The sequence below is a fragment of the Canis aureus genome, chromosome 35 (assembly GCF_053574225.1).
Source record: "Canis aureus isolate CA01 chromosome 35, VMU_Caureus_v.1.0, whole genome shotgun sequence".
NCBI classification, from domain to species: Eukaryota; Metazoa; Chordata; class Mammalia; order Carnivora; family Canidae; genus Canis; species Canis aureus.
Window position 1 is genome coordinate 17,630,116 of NC_135645.1, and position 15,872 is coordinate 17,645,987.

The 15,872-nt window shown below is 40.3% G+C and overlaps 1 protein-coding gene across 1 annotated transcript in view; it reads left to right on the forward strand.

Moving 5' to 3' along the window:
- MYH15 (myosin heavy chain 15) overlaps positions 1-15,872 on the forward strand; it is a 149,456-nt gene that overhangs the window by 41,190 nt on the left and 92,394 nt on the right. Inside the window, exons 13-18 of the mRNA XM_077884155.1 lie at positions 1,004-1,153; positions 1,742-1,912; positions 8,960-9,136; positions 10,178-10,310; positions 13,322-13,389; positions 14,211-14,298. Coding sequence (XP_077740281.1) covers positions 1,004-1,153; positions 1,742-1,912; positions 8,960-9,136; positions 10,178-10,310; positions 13,322-13,389; positions 14,211-14,298 — 787 coding nt within the window. The remainder of the gene's footprint in view (positions 1-1,003; positions 1,154-1,741; positions 1,913-8,959; positions 9,137-10,177; positions 10,311-13,321; positions 13,390-14,210; positions 14,299-15,872) is intronic.

A 15,872-nucleotide genomic window follows, 5' to 3' on the forward strand; every position in this document is an offset into this window, starting at 1 on the left:
CTCCTGGGCAGCTGAAGGATGGATGGGCTAGGCCTATTTTAAATGTTAAGCGGTTGGAGCACATTCTGCTTCCAGGCTTGGAGAAGGTCCAGCTGAAATCCACTCCTACTTGGAGTCTGTCAGAAACCCGCTACTATAGCAGCACCTTTGCGTCATGGAAGTAGCATCTGCATTTATACGGCATCAACCAGCACAGAGGCTGGAGCTCTCCCCAGTAGGTTACATTAGAGCCTTTGCCGCACACCTCCAGGGAGGGGAAAGGCAGCCTGGGTTTTACAGTAGGACGATCTGAGTCAGATTGATGCATTAAATTGCCACAGGAAGTTGAGAGCACCCCTGGGAACTGGTAGAGTAGAGAATGTGGAGGCTGAGGCTAGAAAGAACCTTCAAGAACATTATTCAGGTGAAGACACTTCAATCTAGAGAGGTTAGGCCAGTTACCAAAGGTTATACAATTTATTAGCAGCAACAAGGGCTAGGCATTCCAGATCCCTAACCTGTTCTACCGGCATTTTCCAAACTTAATGGTGCACAGGAGTCCGCGGGGGATCGTGTTAGAGCACCGGTTCACATTCATAGGTCTGGGACTGGATGCTGAGATGCTGAGAGTCGGCGTCTTTAACAAGCTCCCAGGTGATGCTGATGCTGCAGGTCTTAGAACCATACTTGGAATGGCAAGGCTTTAGGATGCATTACCACTCTACCCCCAGAAAGGTGGTCCTTTGATAATAGGAACATGATTTCTCTCATAGAAGTGTCTGGCAAGGAGGCATCAGGCTGGCTCGCCTCTAGGTTTCTTTCCCTCTCCTCCTTTCTTTCCTTGCTTCCTCTCCCTTTCTTCTCATTGTATTAAATTTCCTCTCCTGTATCATCTCAGCAGCATGCTAGAACCACACAGAAAGGCACTAAATAGATCCCGATTTTACTAGCTGCTGATTAAAAATGCCCGGGATTAGAATGCACACTGCTGGCAGATGTGAGGTGCTTCCAATGTGATTTCCAGGTGACCTGTGCTGTTGGTGCCCTGTCCAAGTCAATATACGAAAGGATGTTTAAGTGGCTGGTGGCACGAATCAACAGGGCGCTGGATGCCAAGCTGTCAAGGCAATTCTTCATCGGCATTCTTGACATCACTGGTTTTGAAATCCTTGATGTAAGTATATCGAATTAAAATGAAGTCAATGTGTGTTTACAAGGAGATCAGAAAATGTGAATTGAACATCCGAAAAGGCAGAACGTGAGGAGATTCATTCTGTGAAAACTTAACGGCCACCCTGGCTGGAAAAGAGCTATTATTAATATTAGTACATAATAATTAATAAAAATAAAAATTCAGCCTCAAATAAAGATAAATAGAAATAAAAGAACCTTTTATGATTTTGCATTTTGATATGATTACATGTTATTGTTATAATTTTTAGTTTGCTAGTATATTTGAAGGAGCTAAGGATTTAATTGAAGAATCGTTACTCATTGAGTCTATTTGCCATCATGTGATTGTGGTTATGATATTCTCTCTACATTTTTCCAAGTGGACCTCAATTTTATTATATTTTTTATTGAGATATATTTGACAATTAAAAAATATGTATGTGTAAGATATACAACTTACTGGTTTGCCACATGTTTGCGTTGTGAAATAATCACAGTCAAATTAGTTAACCTGTCCATCACCTCAAATAGTTACCATTTGGTCAATTTTACTTTTGTCTCTTCTCCCCACCTAATCACATCTTTGAAGTATAACAGCCTTGAGCAACTTTGCATTAATTTTGCCAATGAAAAATTACAACAGTTCTTTAATCAGCGCATGTTTGTTCTGGAGCAAGAGGAATACAGGAAGGAAGGCATTGGCTGGGTGTCCATCGACTTTGGTCTGGATTTACAAGCCTGCATAGATCTCGTGGAGAAGGTAATTCTTGTTTTTCTCCTCATTCATTTTCATTTAAGGAGAACTGTCCCTGCTGCCATATTGATCCATATTAGGACTCGGGCTCTGTCAGGGGATGGGAAATGGGGCAGGGGAGCTGTGTGCATTTTCTCTTAGTGGGCGTTGTGTGCAGCACCTGTGGCAACCTAACTCAACCCTCACGTCGGTTATGCGCTCCATCATCTCCCACACAGACTGTCGCTGCACGTAGGCTGCTTATGCATGGCCTCCACTGTTAATGCGTGAGGAAACTTGTCGAGATTAAAAATGGTCATGCTCTTGACTGGAAAAACACAGAGCTGAAAATATGAGCACTGTAGGGCCTGGCTGATTAGCATAAGGTGAATGAGTAGACCCAGAGCAGCTTAACGAAATTTGGCAAATTAGCATGCAAACAAACAACTGTCATAAATCCTCAAGGGCCTCTACCTTGCAGGATGTAGTTTGTTCATTTAATTGGACAAGTACCAGTTAGTTTAAGTAATTTATGACAATACTTCATGGCTTATTAGTAAATTAGCTGCAGTGTATGGTTCCTGAATTCAATGATGTTCTTGTACTCCGAAGTCTTTCCGGGTGCTCTGGGAAAGACGAACTGGGTTAGCTGGGGGAATTGAGTACAGTGTTTTCTGTGGCTTTGTCCATGGGAGCATGCATGGTGGAGTGTCTTGCTATGACTGGATTGCAGTGAATTCTGGAGTCAAGTCTGAGAAGACCAACGCCTAGTGCCTTCAACGTGCGAAATGCTCTCTTTGGCTAAGTGGTTGCATCTGGTTCTCAACAGCCCTGCCAGGAAGGAGCTAGGGTGATTGACCTCTCCCTGTCTTTGTGGGCCTCGGGTTTTATTGATCAGTGTCCCATCAACTTTATTTATTGAGCTTTAGATGAAACGATATCTTCCTTGAAAATAGCCACTATTCTTAACAGGAATGGACGTCACATTGATTTTATTATTTTATAGCCAGTGAGCTTTGTAGAGGGAGAACAGGTTGATTAAAAAAAAAAATAATAATGTTAACGAACCAAACTCTGAGCTAATTAAAAATAATAACAGTCCAACCATGATCTGGTAAATGTTTGCTGGCATTATTCAAGCTGAGAAATGAAACTAAAGAAGTAGAGGGGCAGATTTAGCTTTGGGCAAGTGTCACTTATAATATCTGCTTACTCTGATTATGGCGAGATACCATTTTTGGGCAGGAAAGTGGGACATAGACATTATTCAGATCCAGATAGGTCTGTGAACATTACTGATTTTTAGTTGATCTGAAGCCCATTGTCTTATTTATGCCAGTCTCCGTGATTCCAAATAACACACTAGCAACATGGATGTAATTTCCTATTGCATTTTCTATTGGTACGGTAAAATGAGAGAAGAAAAAAAAAAAAAACCTGACCAGATGATAGAAGGAAAAGATAAGTCTTTGGCTTCCAATGAATGATTTCTTTTTTTTTTTTTTTTTTTCCAATGAATGATTTCAAAGGTATTCAGGTCAGGCAAATGAGGAATACTAAAACCTTTCTTGACATGATTCTATATTTTGAAAAGACCCGTTGAGCTGGTTCAGGCTACATGAAGAAAATTTGTTGTAAATATTAATGACCAAACTTACTCCTTGAAATAGAATGAATCATGAGAAATTTTCAAAATTCAAAAGAACGGAAATACATCAATATGTACAAAATGCTGTAGAGCATGCATCTGCGTGCATATATAAGGAAGAAGGATTTTCATACATAAAAGTTTCAAATTTTTATGTTTACAAAAAAGTTTGTCAAACTAAAAAAATGTATTTTAACATTTAATGCTAATTTGGTCGTCAAGCATACAGTGACCTCCTATATAGACGGTGAACAAACCTATTACAGGATTAGCTCACACTTATTTCATTACTTGAAATATTCTCATTTGTTTAGAACTTGAGCATCAATAATTTACATGTTAAAGTATTAACATATGGCTGCATATTTATGGTTTTGCATAGGTATACAATTTATAGTTTTGCATAGATATTGTAGTAGACAAATACATCCAAAATTATATATTTAAAACCTTGCCGCCCCTATCATTGTAGTCACCTTGAGAGGCTGCCTCCATTTTCCAATAATTCAGCCCTTTTGCAAAAACTTCCTCATGTGATGCGGATTTGGATAAGGTTTTAGAACATTACCAGCTGTGAGAGAAAAGTAGCTGCAGTACTGATCGTCTCACCCGTTTTTAAGTCCAAACTGTATTACCTCACTTGGCCACATTTTTTTACCTTGTTTGCCTGACTTGGCCCAAATGAATTTTTATTGTTCCTCCACAGTGATCCTGTTTCTAAAATATCCTAAATCCTGGTAGCATCTTGGCAATACGTGTTGTTGTCTCCCAGCTGGCATTCTTTGGGTATGCTAAGTCTGGTTTTCTTATTATAGAATGAATCCCATTAATATCGAGTTCTCTCTTGTACACCCATGAGTATTTCCTTGAAACGCGTCACTCCAAGCTTTCGGTTACAACTCTTTCTGCCTGACTCCTGCCCACAGCAAAGCAGCCCAGATCCCAAAGCTCAAACCTAGATGTGTTGGTGCTCACCTGCCAATCAATTATTTAACAGAACTTGGCTGGGGACCTACATTCAGTCCCCACAGAAGCTACTTATGCTAAGGGCTGTGAGAAATGTGAGTCAGAGGCATCAGCGTATCGTACAGGAACATAGGGTATCATCAAAAAGGCATCTTCTTGAGACCAGACTTTTACTTTTTTTTTTTTTTTTTGATTAAACAAATGAGTAAATTTATTTAGCAACTACTTGTTTTGATCACTTCCTTGTCATCTTGTTGGTGAGAGAGGGATTCCTGCCCTGGGGTGGAGGGATGGCTGAACTCAGGACCTGACCCTGGACAGGTGAGGTTGACAACAGCCTACTGGCCACACACACTCACTCCCTGAAGGAAGAGGGTGCTGCACGCCATGCACGGCCACGTGGCGGTTGTACTCCTGAGCAGAGCGAGTAAAAGGGGCTGTGGAGGCCGGTTTTATAGTAAGAATAGGGTGAGGTGACTGTTGATTCTCAAGAGAGGATGTGATTGGCTTGGTTGAGTAATTGGCTGGCAGACATCTGAAACCCATCACTCAAGGAAATAGGCACTGTGCCTTGTCCCATGATTAGGACGGTTGTTTGGCGAGGGAACCTCGACCATGAAGCACGATGGGAAGGGGAACTTGTGATCGGATCCCCTGAGGCCCTCCCAATTTTCCCCAGATGTCAGGGCACACACAATGTTGGGCCTTAATTTTAGGCCTGATACCACACTACAGCGTAGAAGACTTTGAATTAAATGCTGTCGAAAACTTAAGCAGTTGTTATAAGTAGCACTTGCCCTTAGGAAGTATACAGTCAAGTAGGAGATTTGTAAGTCTAATCAGTGTAAAAATATGTCTCGGTATAAATGCAGAAAGGCACAAAGGCCCACAGAACCCAGAAGAGCAGGAGTCGCCTCTGCTTGTGGGAATCTTGGAAGGTCCGGTTGGAAAGGGTGTAAAATTGCAGCTGGCTCTTAAGAAATGATTATGATTTTAGCAGGTGAAGAGAGGAAGCTAGTGAGGGAAGCCCTGGCAAGAGCTAAGGCAGAGGGGTGAGTGCGTGCAAAGGCCACGTTCCAAAACGTTAGGTAGTCTAGGATGCACAGAAAGAAGGAGCTGGAAGAAAGGAAGGGAAGGTTGTGAAGAGACTCTAAGTAGTTTATCCCTTACTTTTTGGCAGTGGGGGCCACAGAGGGCTTCTGTGCTGGGCCATGGGGCAGTCAGAGCTGCTTGCGTTTTTTCTGTGGGTGTGTGTCTAGGGTCTGGGATGGGAGGAAAGGCCAAAGGTGAGGCAGTTCAGGGGCCTGTGGAGCAGTCCCGGTGAGAAGGAAAGAGGTCCTGCATCGGGACAACAGAAATGGAAATAGTAAGAAAGTGATAGACCTCACAGGAGAGAAGGCAGGACCCATAACATCTGAGGAGGGAGAGGTTAGAGCCTGAAGGTTCTGAGTCAGGGCACCTGACTCCAGTCATTTACTGCGCCACAGAGGACATTTGATGCCATAGGGAAGAACATAATTAGTCTTCTTTCCTGACCTATTTGGAAATTAATTTGCCCGAAGGCCTCATATTTATCAGAAGCTTTAAACCTCCTGAAGAATGGAAAAATGGAGAAGACTCTGAAAAAAAAAAAAATGTTTGTCCGCCTTCATCAGTGGTCAAGTTGTTCCATTTCGAACTATGACACGTTCTTGCTTAGCATAAAGCTTCCAGTCAAAATAAATAAATAAATACATACATACATACATACATACATACATACATAAATACATAAAAAAATAATAAAGCTTCCAGTCATCCCCCAATAGCAGTTGGCTCTATTAGATGCCCAGCATGATGGCAGCCCTCATGTATGGAAGGTAATTATTTGAGATGGAGGCTGTCGTCCTCATGAGGCATTGCTGCGACCCTGTTGTTGGCAGGCACCATCCCAGGAGATGCTTAAATTTTTAAATAAGCCCAGTTTTCGCTGAGGGTTGACTGCACGTATGGCAGGAAACTCTGTGGTACTAGATGGAATCCATGCCCCCAAAAGCTTACCCGGTGAAACAACTATTTCGTTTTTCAGATTCTCCCTCCACCTTCTCGTGCTCCTCCACGTTACTGACTTTGCCGAGAACTTGCAAGGTCACTGCTGCCAGGAGCAAGCAGATTCATTCCCCATCTAGATGCTTGGGAGGAAGATGTCTGAAAACTCTTCAGCCCAAGAATTAGTAGCGAAATGTTGTTAATTATGCTTTCTATGGAATGTGGATTCTAAATCTAGGAGAACATACAAAAGAGGTAGAAAATCACAGTCCATGTATTACAAGAATAGACTCAGATGGATCAAAAATGCGATCTTTAGGGGCACCTGGGTGGTTCAGTTGGTTAAGCATTTGCCTTCGACTCAGGTCATGATCCTGGAGTCCTGGGATCAAGCTCTGTGCTGGGCTCCCTGCTCAGCAAGAGAGTCTGCTTCGCCCTCTCTCTTGGCCTCTCTCCTTCCCCCTCCTCCTGCTCGTGCTCTCTTTCTCTCTCTCCCTCTCAAATAAATAAAACCTTAAAAAAAATATGATCTTTGAATATCTGATAATCCACTACTCTGACAAATTAGAGCCATTTGTATAGCTTCGGTGGGATAATTTAGAACAAAATCTAAGCTACAAACAAATTTTCTTTTAATGCATCTACCCATTCAGAGCCTAGGCCGGGAGTTGGTGTGTTCTCTCACCATGAAAACATTTAAGCATTAACTAGCTAGCTTTTTAGAAGGAAATTATGAAGGGAATTCAAGGAACTTTTGGGTGGATTGGACCAGACCTTTCACGTCCCTCCCAAACCTGAGAGTCTATGGTTGTTAAGTATGAAGTGTTGGTGGAAAATCATGAAATTTATGCTGTTGGGCCAAGGGGTCCTATTGAGTCTCAGAATTCTGACGATGTTTTCTCTATACTTTGTTTTGTGTGCTTTGTTGTACACCCACATACACGTTTTGCCTCCTTGGTTAGATGCTCTGGAGTCACAACCCTCATATAACCTGATGTGTCTGGTACAGTGATTTATTCATAGAAGGCACTACAAAAATATTTGTGGAATAAATTAATGAATATACAAATATAGAAACTGATATGTAAATGTTAGAATCCTTGATTTTTTTCTCCCCCCCCCCCACCCTGTTTTTCCCTATGTGTATGTACCCTACATTGGTTAATGGCAGCATTCATGACCCATTTGCTCAAGCCAAGAACCTGGTCATTTTTCTTTCTGTATTACACCCACGTTCTATCCCTCAGCAGGTTGTTACTCCACTTTACCTTCAAGCTATATCACATCTCAATGACTCCTGACCATCTCTGACACTACCGCCGATTTAGACCAGGGGTCAGCAAACTAGGTCCCTGGGGGCCCAAACTAGCCTGCAGCCTGTTTTTGTAAATAAAGTTTTAATAAAGCGTTGTCACACTCATTTTATTTACATGTCACCACTTGCTGTTTTCAGGCCTGAAATGGCTGAGTGGATGGCAGGGGTGTAGCGGGAAATTTGTGGCCCACAAAGCCTGTTTCCTACATGGGCCTTTAAAGAAAAGGTTTGCTGATGGGGTGTAGGATCACCAGTTTTTCCACCACATATTCTTTTGTTGTTTTTGTTTTGGCAACCCTTTTAATATGTAAAAACCATTATTAGCTCATTGGGTCTCTTCTACAGGCCACAGTCAGGATTTGGCCGGCAGGCTCTACTTTGCCAACCTTGTTCAAAAACAAGTGATCCTTTTGAAGCAAACATCACATCACATCACTTCTTATTAAAAATCTACAAAGACCTCCCATTACACTTAAAATTCAAATGTCTTAGCATGGCCTGGAGAGCTCTTGGGATCCAATACTGTTTACATCTCTGGCTGCATCTCATTCCACATGTGCCATCTGACTACTTTAGGTCTGTCCGCTTTGCCTTTGGTAGGACCTCTAACTTGCCAAGTGCGTTCCTGCCTCAGGGCCTTTGCAGTCATTACTTGTCTGCCAAGAGTACTTGTACACAGACCTCAGGATTTGCTCTTCTGGTCCAGGTCAGAGGCTTTTACCTATCCTACTTAAAAAGCTCCCAGTTGCTCCCCCCGTCATTCTCTATTTCTTTCCTTTGTATATTTTCTTCAGGACACTTATGTGAAACTAAATGATTTCTTTTGTGTTTACCGGACTATTGACTTTCTACTTCATTAGAATGTAGTCACTCTGAGGACAGGCACTTTGTGTATGTGGCTCATGGCTACATCGCCAGCTCCTACTGGTGCCCAGCACCTAGTACATACCTAATATTTGTTGAGTGGATGATTGACTAGTTATATGTAGTGAACCTTCTTTCCCTTTGTCAACTGATTCGTCTCCTGGAATAGGAATTTACACTGACCTCCTCCCTTTTGAAAAATACTGTGTCCTGGTGTTTTCTTTCATCTGCTGTTCGTGTGTATCTCCAACAGCCAATGGGCATCTTTTCCATCCTCGAGGAGGAATGTATGTTTCCTCAGGCCACAGATGTGACTTTCCAGACCAAACTTTTTGACCACCATTTTGGGAAGTCGGTTCATTTCCAGAAGCCCAAGCCTGATGATAAGAGATGTGAAGCTCATTTTGAGCTTGTCCATTATGCAGGAGCGGTAAGTTACCTCTAGACACTGAGCCCTGAATTTTCCTGACTCTATTTCAAATGCATTCTGCCAAAGTCCCTAGATAATACATAAGCAAAGTCTAGATTAAATGAAGAGATGAACAAAAAAAAAAAAATCTCAGTTCCAGCAAAAAAGTTGGCATAGCCTTTTAGCACCTAGGAAATGAAGTACCCATACTATAATAGTATTCCATGTGCACAAAGGTTAGAAATCTCAAAATAGACTCTGTCATCCCAACTCAAAGTAAGTCAGCTTCAGAAAGTCATGGAGATTATCAAAGTCGTGGGTTTTTCCATATTTGTCCTTCCTTTTAACTTAACATTGTGTGAATGAGTGATTTCAACTGATCTTTTTTATTGAAGTTTTTTTTTTTTCCCCTCTCTCTCATAAAGAGATAGTTACTGTGAAGTAATGGCCTCCAAACTATGGCCGACAAAGGTTTCTAATGACTCTCCCTGTTTCTTCTCATTTCCCCACGGGTGTGTGTGTTGCCTCCTTTTTCAGCTTCTGGTCAGTGATTCTGGGTATAACAAAAACAATTGATAATGGATATGATAATTCTTCATTCTAAAAATGACCTGCCAACTGTACATAGACGTGCTTGTCATTGTCTTCCTTCACATCCTCGAATATTAATTATAATGATATTTACAGTAAAATATCATTACAATTGCTAATTTTTTTGAATGTTCAGTGTGTCAGAGACAATTGGATTATTTCATCTATTCTTGCCTGTGAGGGAGAGCTGACGTGAATTGTTTCTACTGGAAATACCAGTTAATTCTTTCTCCCTCTCCCTTCCCTCCCCTTCTCTTCCTTTCTTTCCACAATGTAAAATGGTAAAGCCTGAGAATCTCTTCGGGTTGCACAATGGACTCCTGGAGTATTATTCAGTACTGTTACCTCAAACCAATTTAAAGTTAAAGGACCCATACAATTTATGATTTTTTTTAAAAAGTAATGCACAGTTTGCTATGTTAATTTATGCATTCTCTTCTTTTGTTACCCGAACTGCATGCCTTTCTAAAGGTGCCTTATAACATTAGTGGCTGGCTTGAAAAGAACAAAGACCTTCTTAATGAAACAGTGGTGGCTGTATTTCAGAAGTCATCAAACAGACTCCTGGCAAACCTTTTTGAAAATCGCGTCGGTACTGACAGTGGTGAGTTGAACAATCTTCCCTAATTTTTTAGCTTCAGAATGGAACCCATGGCTGCCTCGATGCTTATAAAAACCTTGCCTCTTTCTATGATATCTGTGTCTGCTTCCCATGGTCTGAGTCATCCCCTCTTATTAGCCTTTCTGTCCTCAGGCTGGCGGTTCTTCAGGGAAATGGTGCTCTAAGATAGATGTAATTCAGGGAGCCTGCTTTGGTCCACTTTTAGCTCCTACTCAACCCTGCTGCAAACAGGGAGCAGCAAACTGTATTTTGATAAATGATTTTGGGGAAATAACAAGCCTCTTTAATCTATATTCCCCAAGTGTCTTGGAGTTCGCCTTCACAGTGCTTTTGTGTTATAGTAACTTGGGGTTATGATAAGCTTTCTGAGGGCAGGGATTATGTCTGATTTGTTTAACTGTAGCCTCAAGCATGTAGCAAATGCCTGCTTAGCAGACACTCCATAAATATTTATTGATCGACAAATAACTACTCATGTTTAGTAGTTTGTGATTTACGAAGCACTTTTAGATATATTATCTTAGTCCCTGCCATGACCCTTTCAGATACAGTGAAAGGGAAATGTCTCCTTACTTACAGGGGCAACTACGGAAGAGTTAAGGAGCATCCCCAATTTCACAAATCTACTGATCAAAGATAAATTGAAGCATGTTAAAAAAATTTTAAGCATTTAGTTGAGCAAAAATTAATTCATGTGATTCATTTGATTGACATCATTCATTTGATTCAAGTCAAACCCTCAGTGTTTAAGACTGCTCCACTGACGGAGCTCAGGGAGATACTTTATGGAGAGAAGGTGGAGGCAAAATAAGGAAGCTATTGACTGGTTGTAGTTTAAAGCCTACTCGACTGTGATCGGTTGTCGCTAGTGTTTTGATTCTGTAACCTTGGGACGTTTATAGGCTTAGATTTTGGCTCGCTGATATAGGTCACTATGGAATTAGAACCACATCAGTCTAAGGGCCTCCTTGTTTAATTAATTTGACAGTAGTAAATGCAAAACCAAGGTAGGAAGCAGGAATTCTGCTTCCTGGCCTAGTGCCTATACTTCTCTCACTGTCTTCCAGAAACAAGACAGAGAGATGTACAGGCTACGAGTATTTAGGACATAATTCAGATTTCTGCACCACATTTGAGGAAACTGAGACCATGTGGAGAACATCAGCCTCACAACTGGCTGCTGGCTACAGAGGGAAGCTCTCCATGAATCATTTTAAAAGTCACAGATTGGTAACCTTCGAGCCTAACCTGGCCTTCAGACATGTTTTGTTTGGTCCGCACGGTTTAAAAAATCAGAAGTTTCCACATACACATTTGCATTTCCTTTTTCTCACGTAGAAAACATGGGAAAATAGAAAAATCTGTCCAGCCTGTGTTCAGACACCCTTGTGGCAATGGAGCAACATGTACCAGCTCTTCTTGAAGGGGTGTGCATTCTCATTTCCTAACCTCCTCAACTGTCCTGTTATCTCACACCCAGCTTTAAGTTAACTCCTGGCCCCGGCAGGCTAATTTGGGCCCCCTGATTGACGTGGTGAGGAAATGGAGAAGGAAGTTGGCACTTCTGGCTTCATCAGCACAGATGACATAATTCAGAGCAGACATGAAATCCTGTTGGCCTGCCTCAAGAGGAGGTTGAGAAATGAAGGCTATTGTATTTGGGCCCTCATCATCTCCAGGCAGTGCATTTGCCTGATTCTAATGGTTTCTAAAGTGCCCCTGAGCAGTCGGATAGATGGTGACTCCTAAGCTTACAGTTCCCAGATGGGTCATTCTCTGATCATAAGAGATCAGGCAGGGATTTGGGAGAGAATCAGACAGGAAATCATCTTCGAACTCTTCAGGGTTTGTGCTGTGTCCTTTGGAAGCAGAAAAGAATAATTGTCCAGAATGTGCTTTTTTTGGGTAATTTTTAAGCACCCCCTGAAAATACTTGCCTCCACGTTTCTCACTCATCCAAACATTAAATTCCCTGTAATAACCATACTTTCTTCTGAGGAATCCAGGTACTTTAAACCAGAGATATAATTGTTTTAAAAAATTAATAATGGAAGGTAGTAGTATTCTCTTTCCATAGGTGGAGAAACTGAAGTACTAAGAGGTCCAGTGATTGACTTGGAGGGTCTGGGGCATGTCAGCAGGACGTTAGTGATTAAGAGCTAGGACATCTGTCCCAGTGCTACTCGGGTGCAAAGAATATTTTGCTTTTCGTGTTGACAGCTGGTCCAGTTTTTCCAGATTGCCTGGGAGTTTTGCGGTGGTTGTTGTTGTACATCTTTGCGAGTTAGCACTACAAAAATGTTTGTAAAATAATTTGGCTTAGCATAGACCCTTTTGCTTCAAGAAAATGGAAATAGATGGCTTTTTATAAATTATAAAAGTGGTGCATGAGAGTTGCCAAAAATGCAGACAATATGGAAAAATAAGAGAAACATAAAAGTTACCTATCATTCCACATAGAGTGATAGCAATTGCTAACATTTTGGTATATGCTCCTCCTGATGTTTTTTATGTATATAGTCACTAAAAATATAATTAACACTGAGAAACACGTATAAACACTCAGGATCATAACACACAAACTTTTATACCCTACTTTTTCTCTTAAAATAAATCCCAGAGATCTTCCCATCTCAGTTATATGGATCCTCCTCATCATTTTAAAAGGCCACAGTGTTTCACTGTATACGTACTCATTCATACTTTAACTAGTCAATCTCTTCTTGATAGATATTTGCTTTGATAACTTTATTGTTTAGTTTTTTTTTTTTTACACTGACTAAACAATGCTGCAGCAAGTCTTTGCACAGTTGCCTATTTCCTTAAGGAAGAGCATTAGAAATAGACATTTGTGTTGAGACAAATATTTTTAAAAGCTTTTTGTAGATATTGCCATATTGCTTCTAGAACTTGACAAATTTATACTTTCATCAACAGGGTATGGTAATGTGACAAAAAAGAGCTTTTTAAATGCTTTTTTCTTCTTTTTTTAGCTCTACAGTTTGGGGAAAAGCAGCGCAAGAGAGGAGTTTCATTCCAAATGGTTGCATCTCTGCATAAAGTAATTTTTAATTGCATCTATTCATATATTAACTGCCTCACAATCTGCATATGTTATTACTTATTTGAAATTTCACATCTTCAAATAAGGGAAAAGTATCTATCTAAAGTTAGCCAAGTTGGAGAAGTTGGCGTTTATGTTGATATTAATGGGTTTTAGTGGACACTGTTGTTGTCTACTTAGGTCCCCTTTGTCAGCTATCTTCCAGCTGATGAGAATGTTGGCTCATAGCAACTCACAGGTGCCAGAATTGCCACTGGCCAAATGGGAAGCTTAGCTATCTCCTTACTCATCCCTCCAGACCCTGATTCCTTTCTTGCATCAAGGTGGGGACCAACTGTGGTGCAATTGGTACGTTTGTGCTCAGAGCTCCTGCAGGGATCACAGTAGACTTCGAATCTGTATCATTGCTTTTTTTCTTCCCTTCCCCTCCCCTGCTTCTCGAGTAAATCACTCAAACCCAAGTCAGATACTGCTTCCAAAGAACCTGACCTAAGAAAAACTTTCCATACAGAAAACTTGAGAAACAGTTTGTGTTCAAGTCATTTGATTGCCCAGCCATAAATTATTGCTATCAAATTCAAAACAGGTAGATAGGATTCACAACAGAACTGTATCTGTCAGATAAATATTGACTTGTCATAGGAAAGAACTAATGTATGGTTTAGTAAGCAGGGAAGAATGTTGAATTCATTATTTTATTGTTGATATGCATCTTGGCTTTATGATTAAGTTGATAGACTTGGAGACAATTGTTAGGTAGATTGGTGTTTTTAGTGATTTGCAAAGTGATTTTGTGTTTCTTACGGTCTCTATTTAAGGAAAACCTAAATAAATTGATGACTAAGCTGAAATCAACAGCACCTCATTTTGTGAGATGCATAAATCCCAATGTGAACAAAATACCAGGTAAGAACTAGATTTCTTTGTAATCCACACTAGGAAATGCATTTGATTCACGCTATGTTGAAAGTTTTTTTTTTTTTTTTAAGAAAATTTACCAGTTCCTTTTATATTAGAGTAGATTTCAAGTAGAAAAATGAAAGTAACTTTAAAAATGAGGTCTTCTGAACCTCCTCAAGATTGCTTTTGGATTGAGATTCAAGTGGATGCGCAGAAGGATTTCACAAGGCCAATTCAATTGGTTAACATTAGAATGCTTGATATTACCATCTAAATTCTTCCTTAAGTTTTATGCTAAAACCTGGATGAGTTTCTATGCCATTGTCTACCAGGGCAAAGTATAATAAAAGGGATTAGATAATCGATGGTGGAAATAAGGTAGATATTTCAGCATATAAGAAATCATTTGATCTGAATGATCTAAATCGACCATGAAGACAGTACCTAAATCCATTTCTAATTGTTAAGAACTCCTTCTAGCCTTCCTTGCCAATGCTAATCTTCCCTCTCCCTAATAGCACACATCTCTTTAGTTATGTACTTGTGAGCAGTGAATAGATGGTTTTATTTTTAATGTTTCTCCCCACACACACATACCAGTTTTATTGAGATATAATTGGCATACAGCACTACAGTATAAATTTAAGGTATACAGCATAATGATTTGACTTATATATATCATGAAATAATTACCAAGTTTAATTAACATCCATCATCTCATATTTTTTTTCCTTGTGATAAGAACTCTTAGGATTGACTCTCTCTCTCTTTTTTTTTTTTTTTTTTTTTTAAGATTCCATGAGAGACACGCAGAGAGAGGCAGAGACACAGGCAGAGGGAGAAGCAGGCTCCTATGGGAAGCCTGATACGGGACATGATCCTAGGACCCTGGGATCATGTCCTGAGCCCAAGGCAGAGGCTCAACCGCTGAGCCACCTAGGCATCCCTAGGATTGACTCTGCTTTACTACCTTGATGCTTAACTTTTCAAATATATCATACAACAGTGTTAACTATACCCATTGTGTTTTACTTTGCATCCCTAATACTTATTTATCTTATGACTGGAAGTCTGTGCCTTGTGACAACCTTGGTCTAATTTCCCCTCCCTTCTTCACTTCCTATTTCTGATAACTGCAAATCCACAAATCTAATCTCTTTTTCCATCAGTTTGTTTGTTTTTAGATTCCACACATAAGCAAGATCATACAATATTTATATTTCTCTGCCTGACTTACTTCACTTAGTATAATGACCTCAAGGTCCATCCATGTTGTTGCATATGGTTGGGCTTTCTCCATTTTTATGGCTGAATAATATTCCATTGTGTATATGTGTATATGTATGTAGGGATGTGTGTGTGTGTGTGTGTGTGTACACATATCTCATCTTCTTTATCCATTTTTCCGTCTCTGAACACTTAGTTTATTTCCATGTCTTGGCTATTATACTGGATGCTTTTTGATGAATGGATGGTGGTGGGTGGTGAATTACTTTTTGTTCTTAATTGCCAAAACAAAGTTTTTATAGATATTAACTACATGGATTCTTTTCCTTACATCATATGTTTGAAGATTCTCC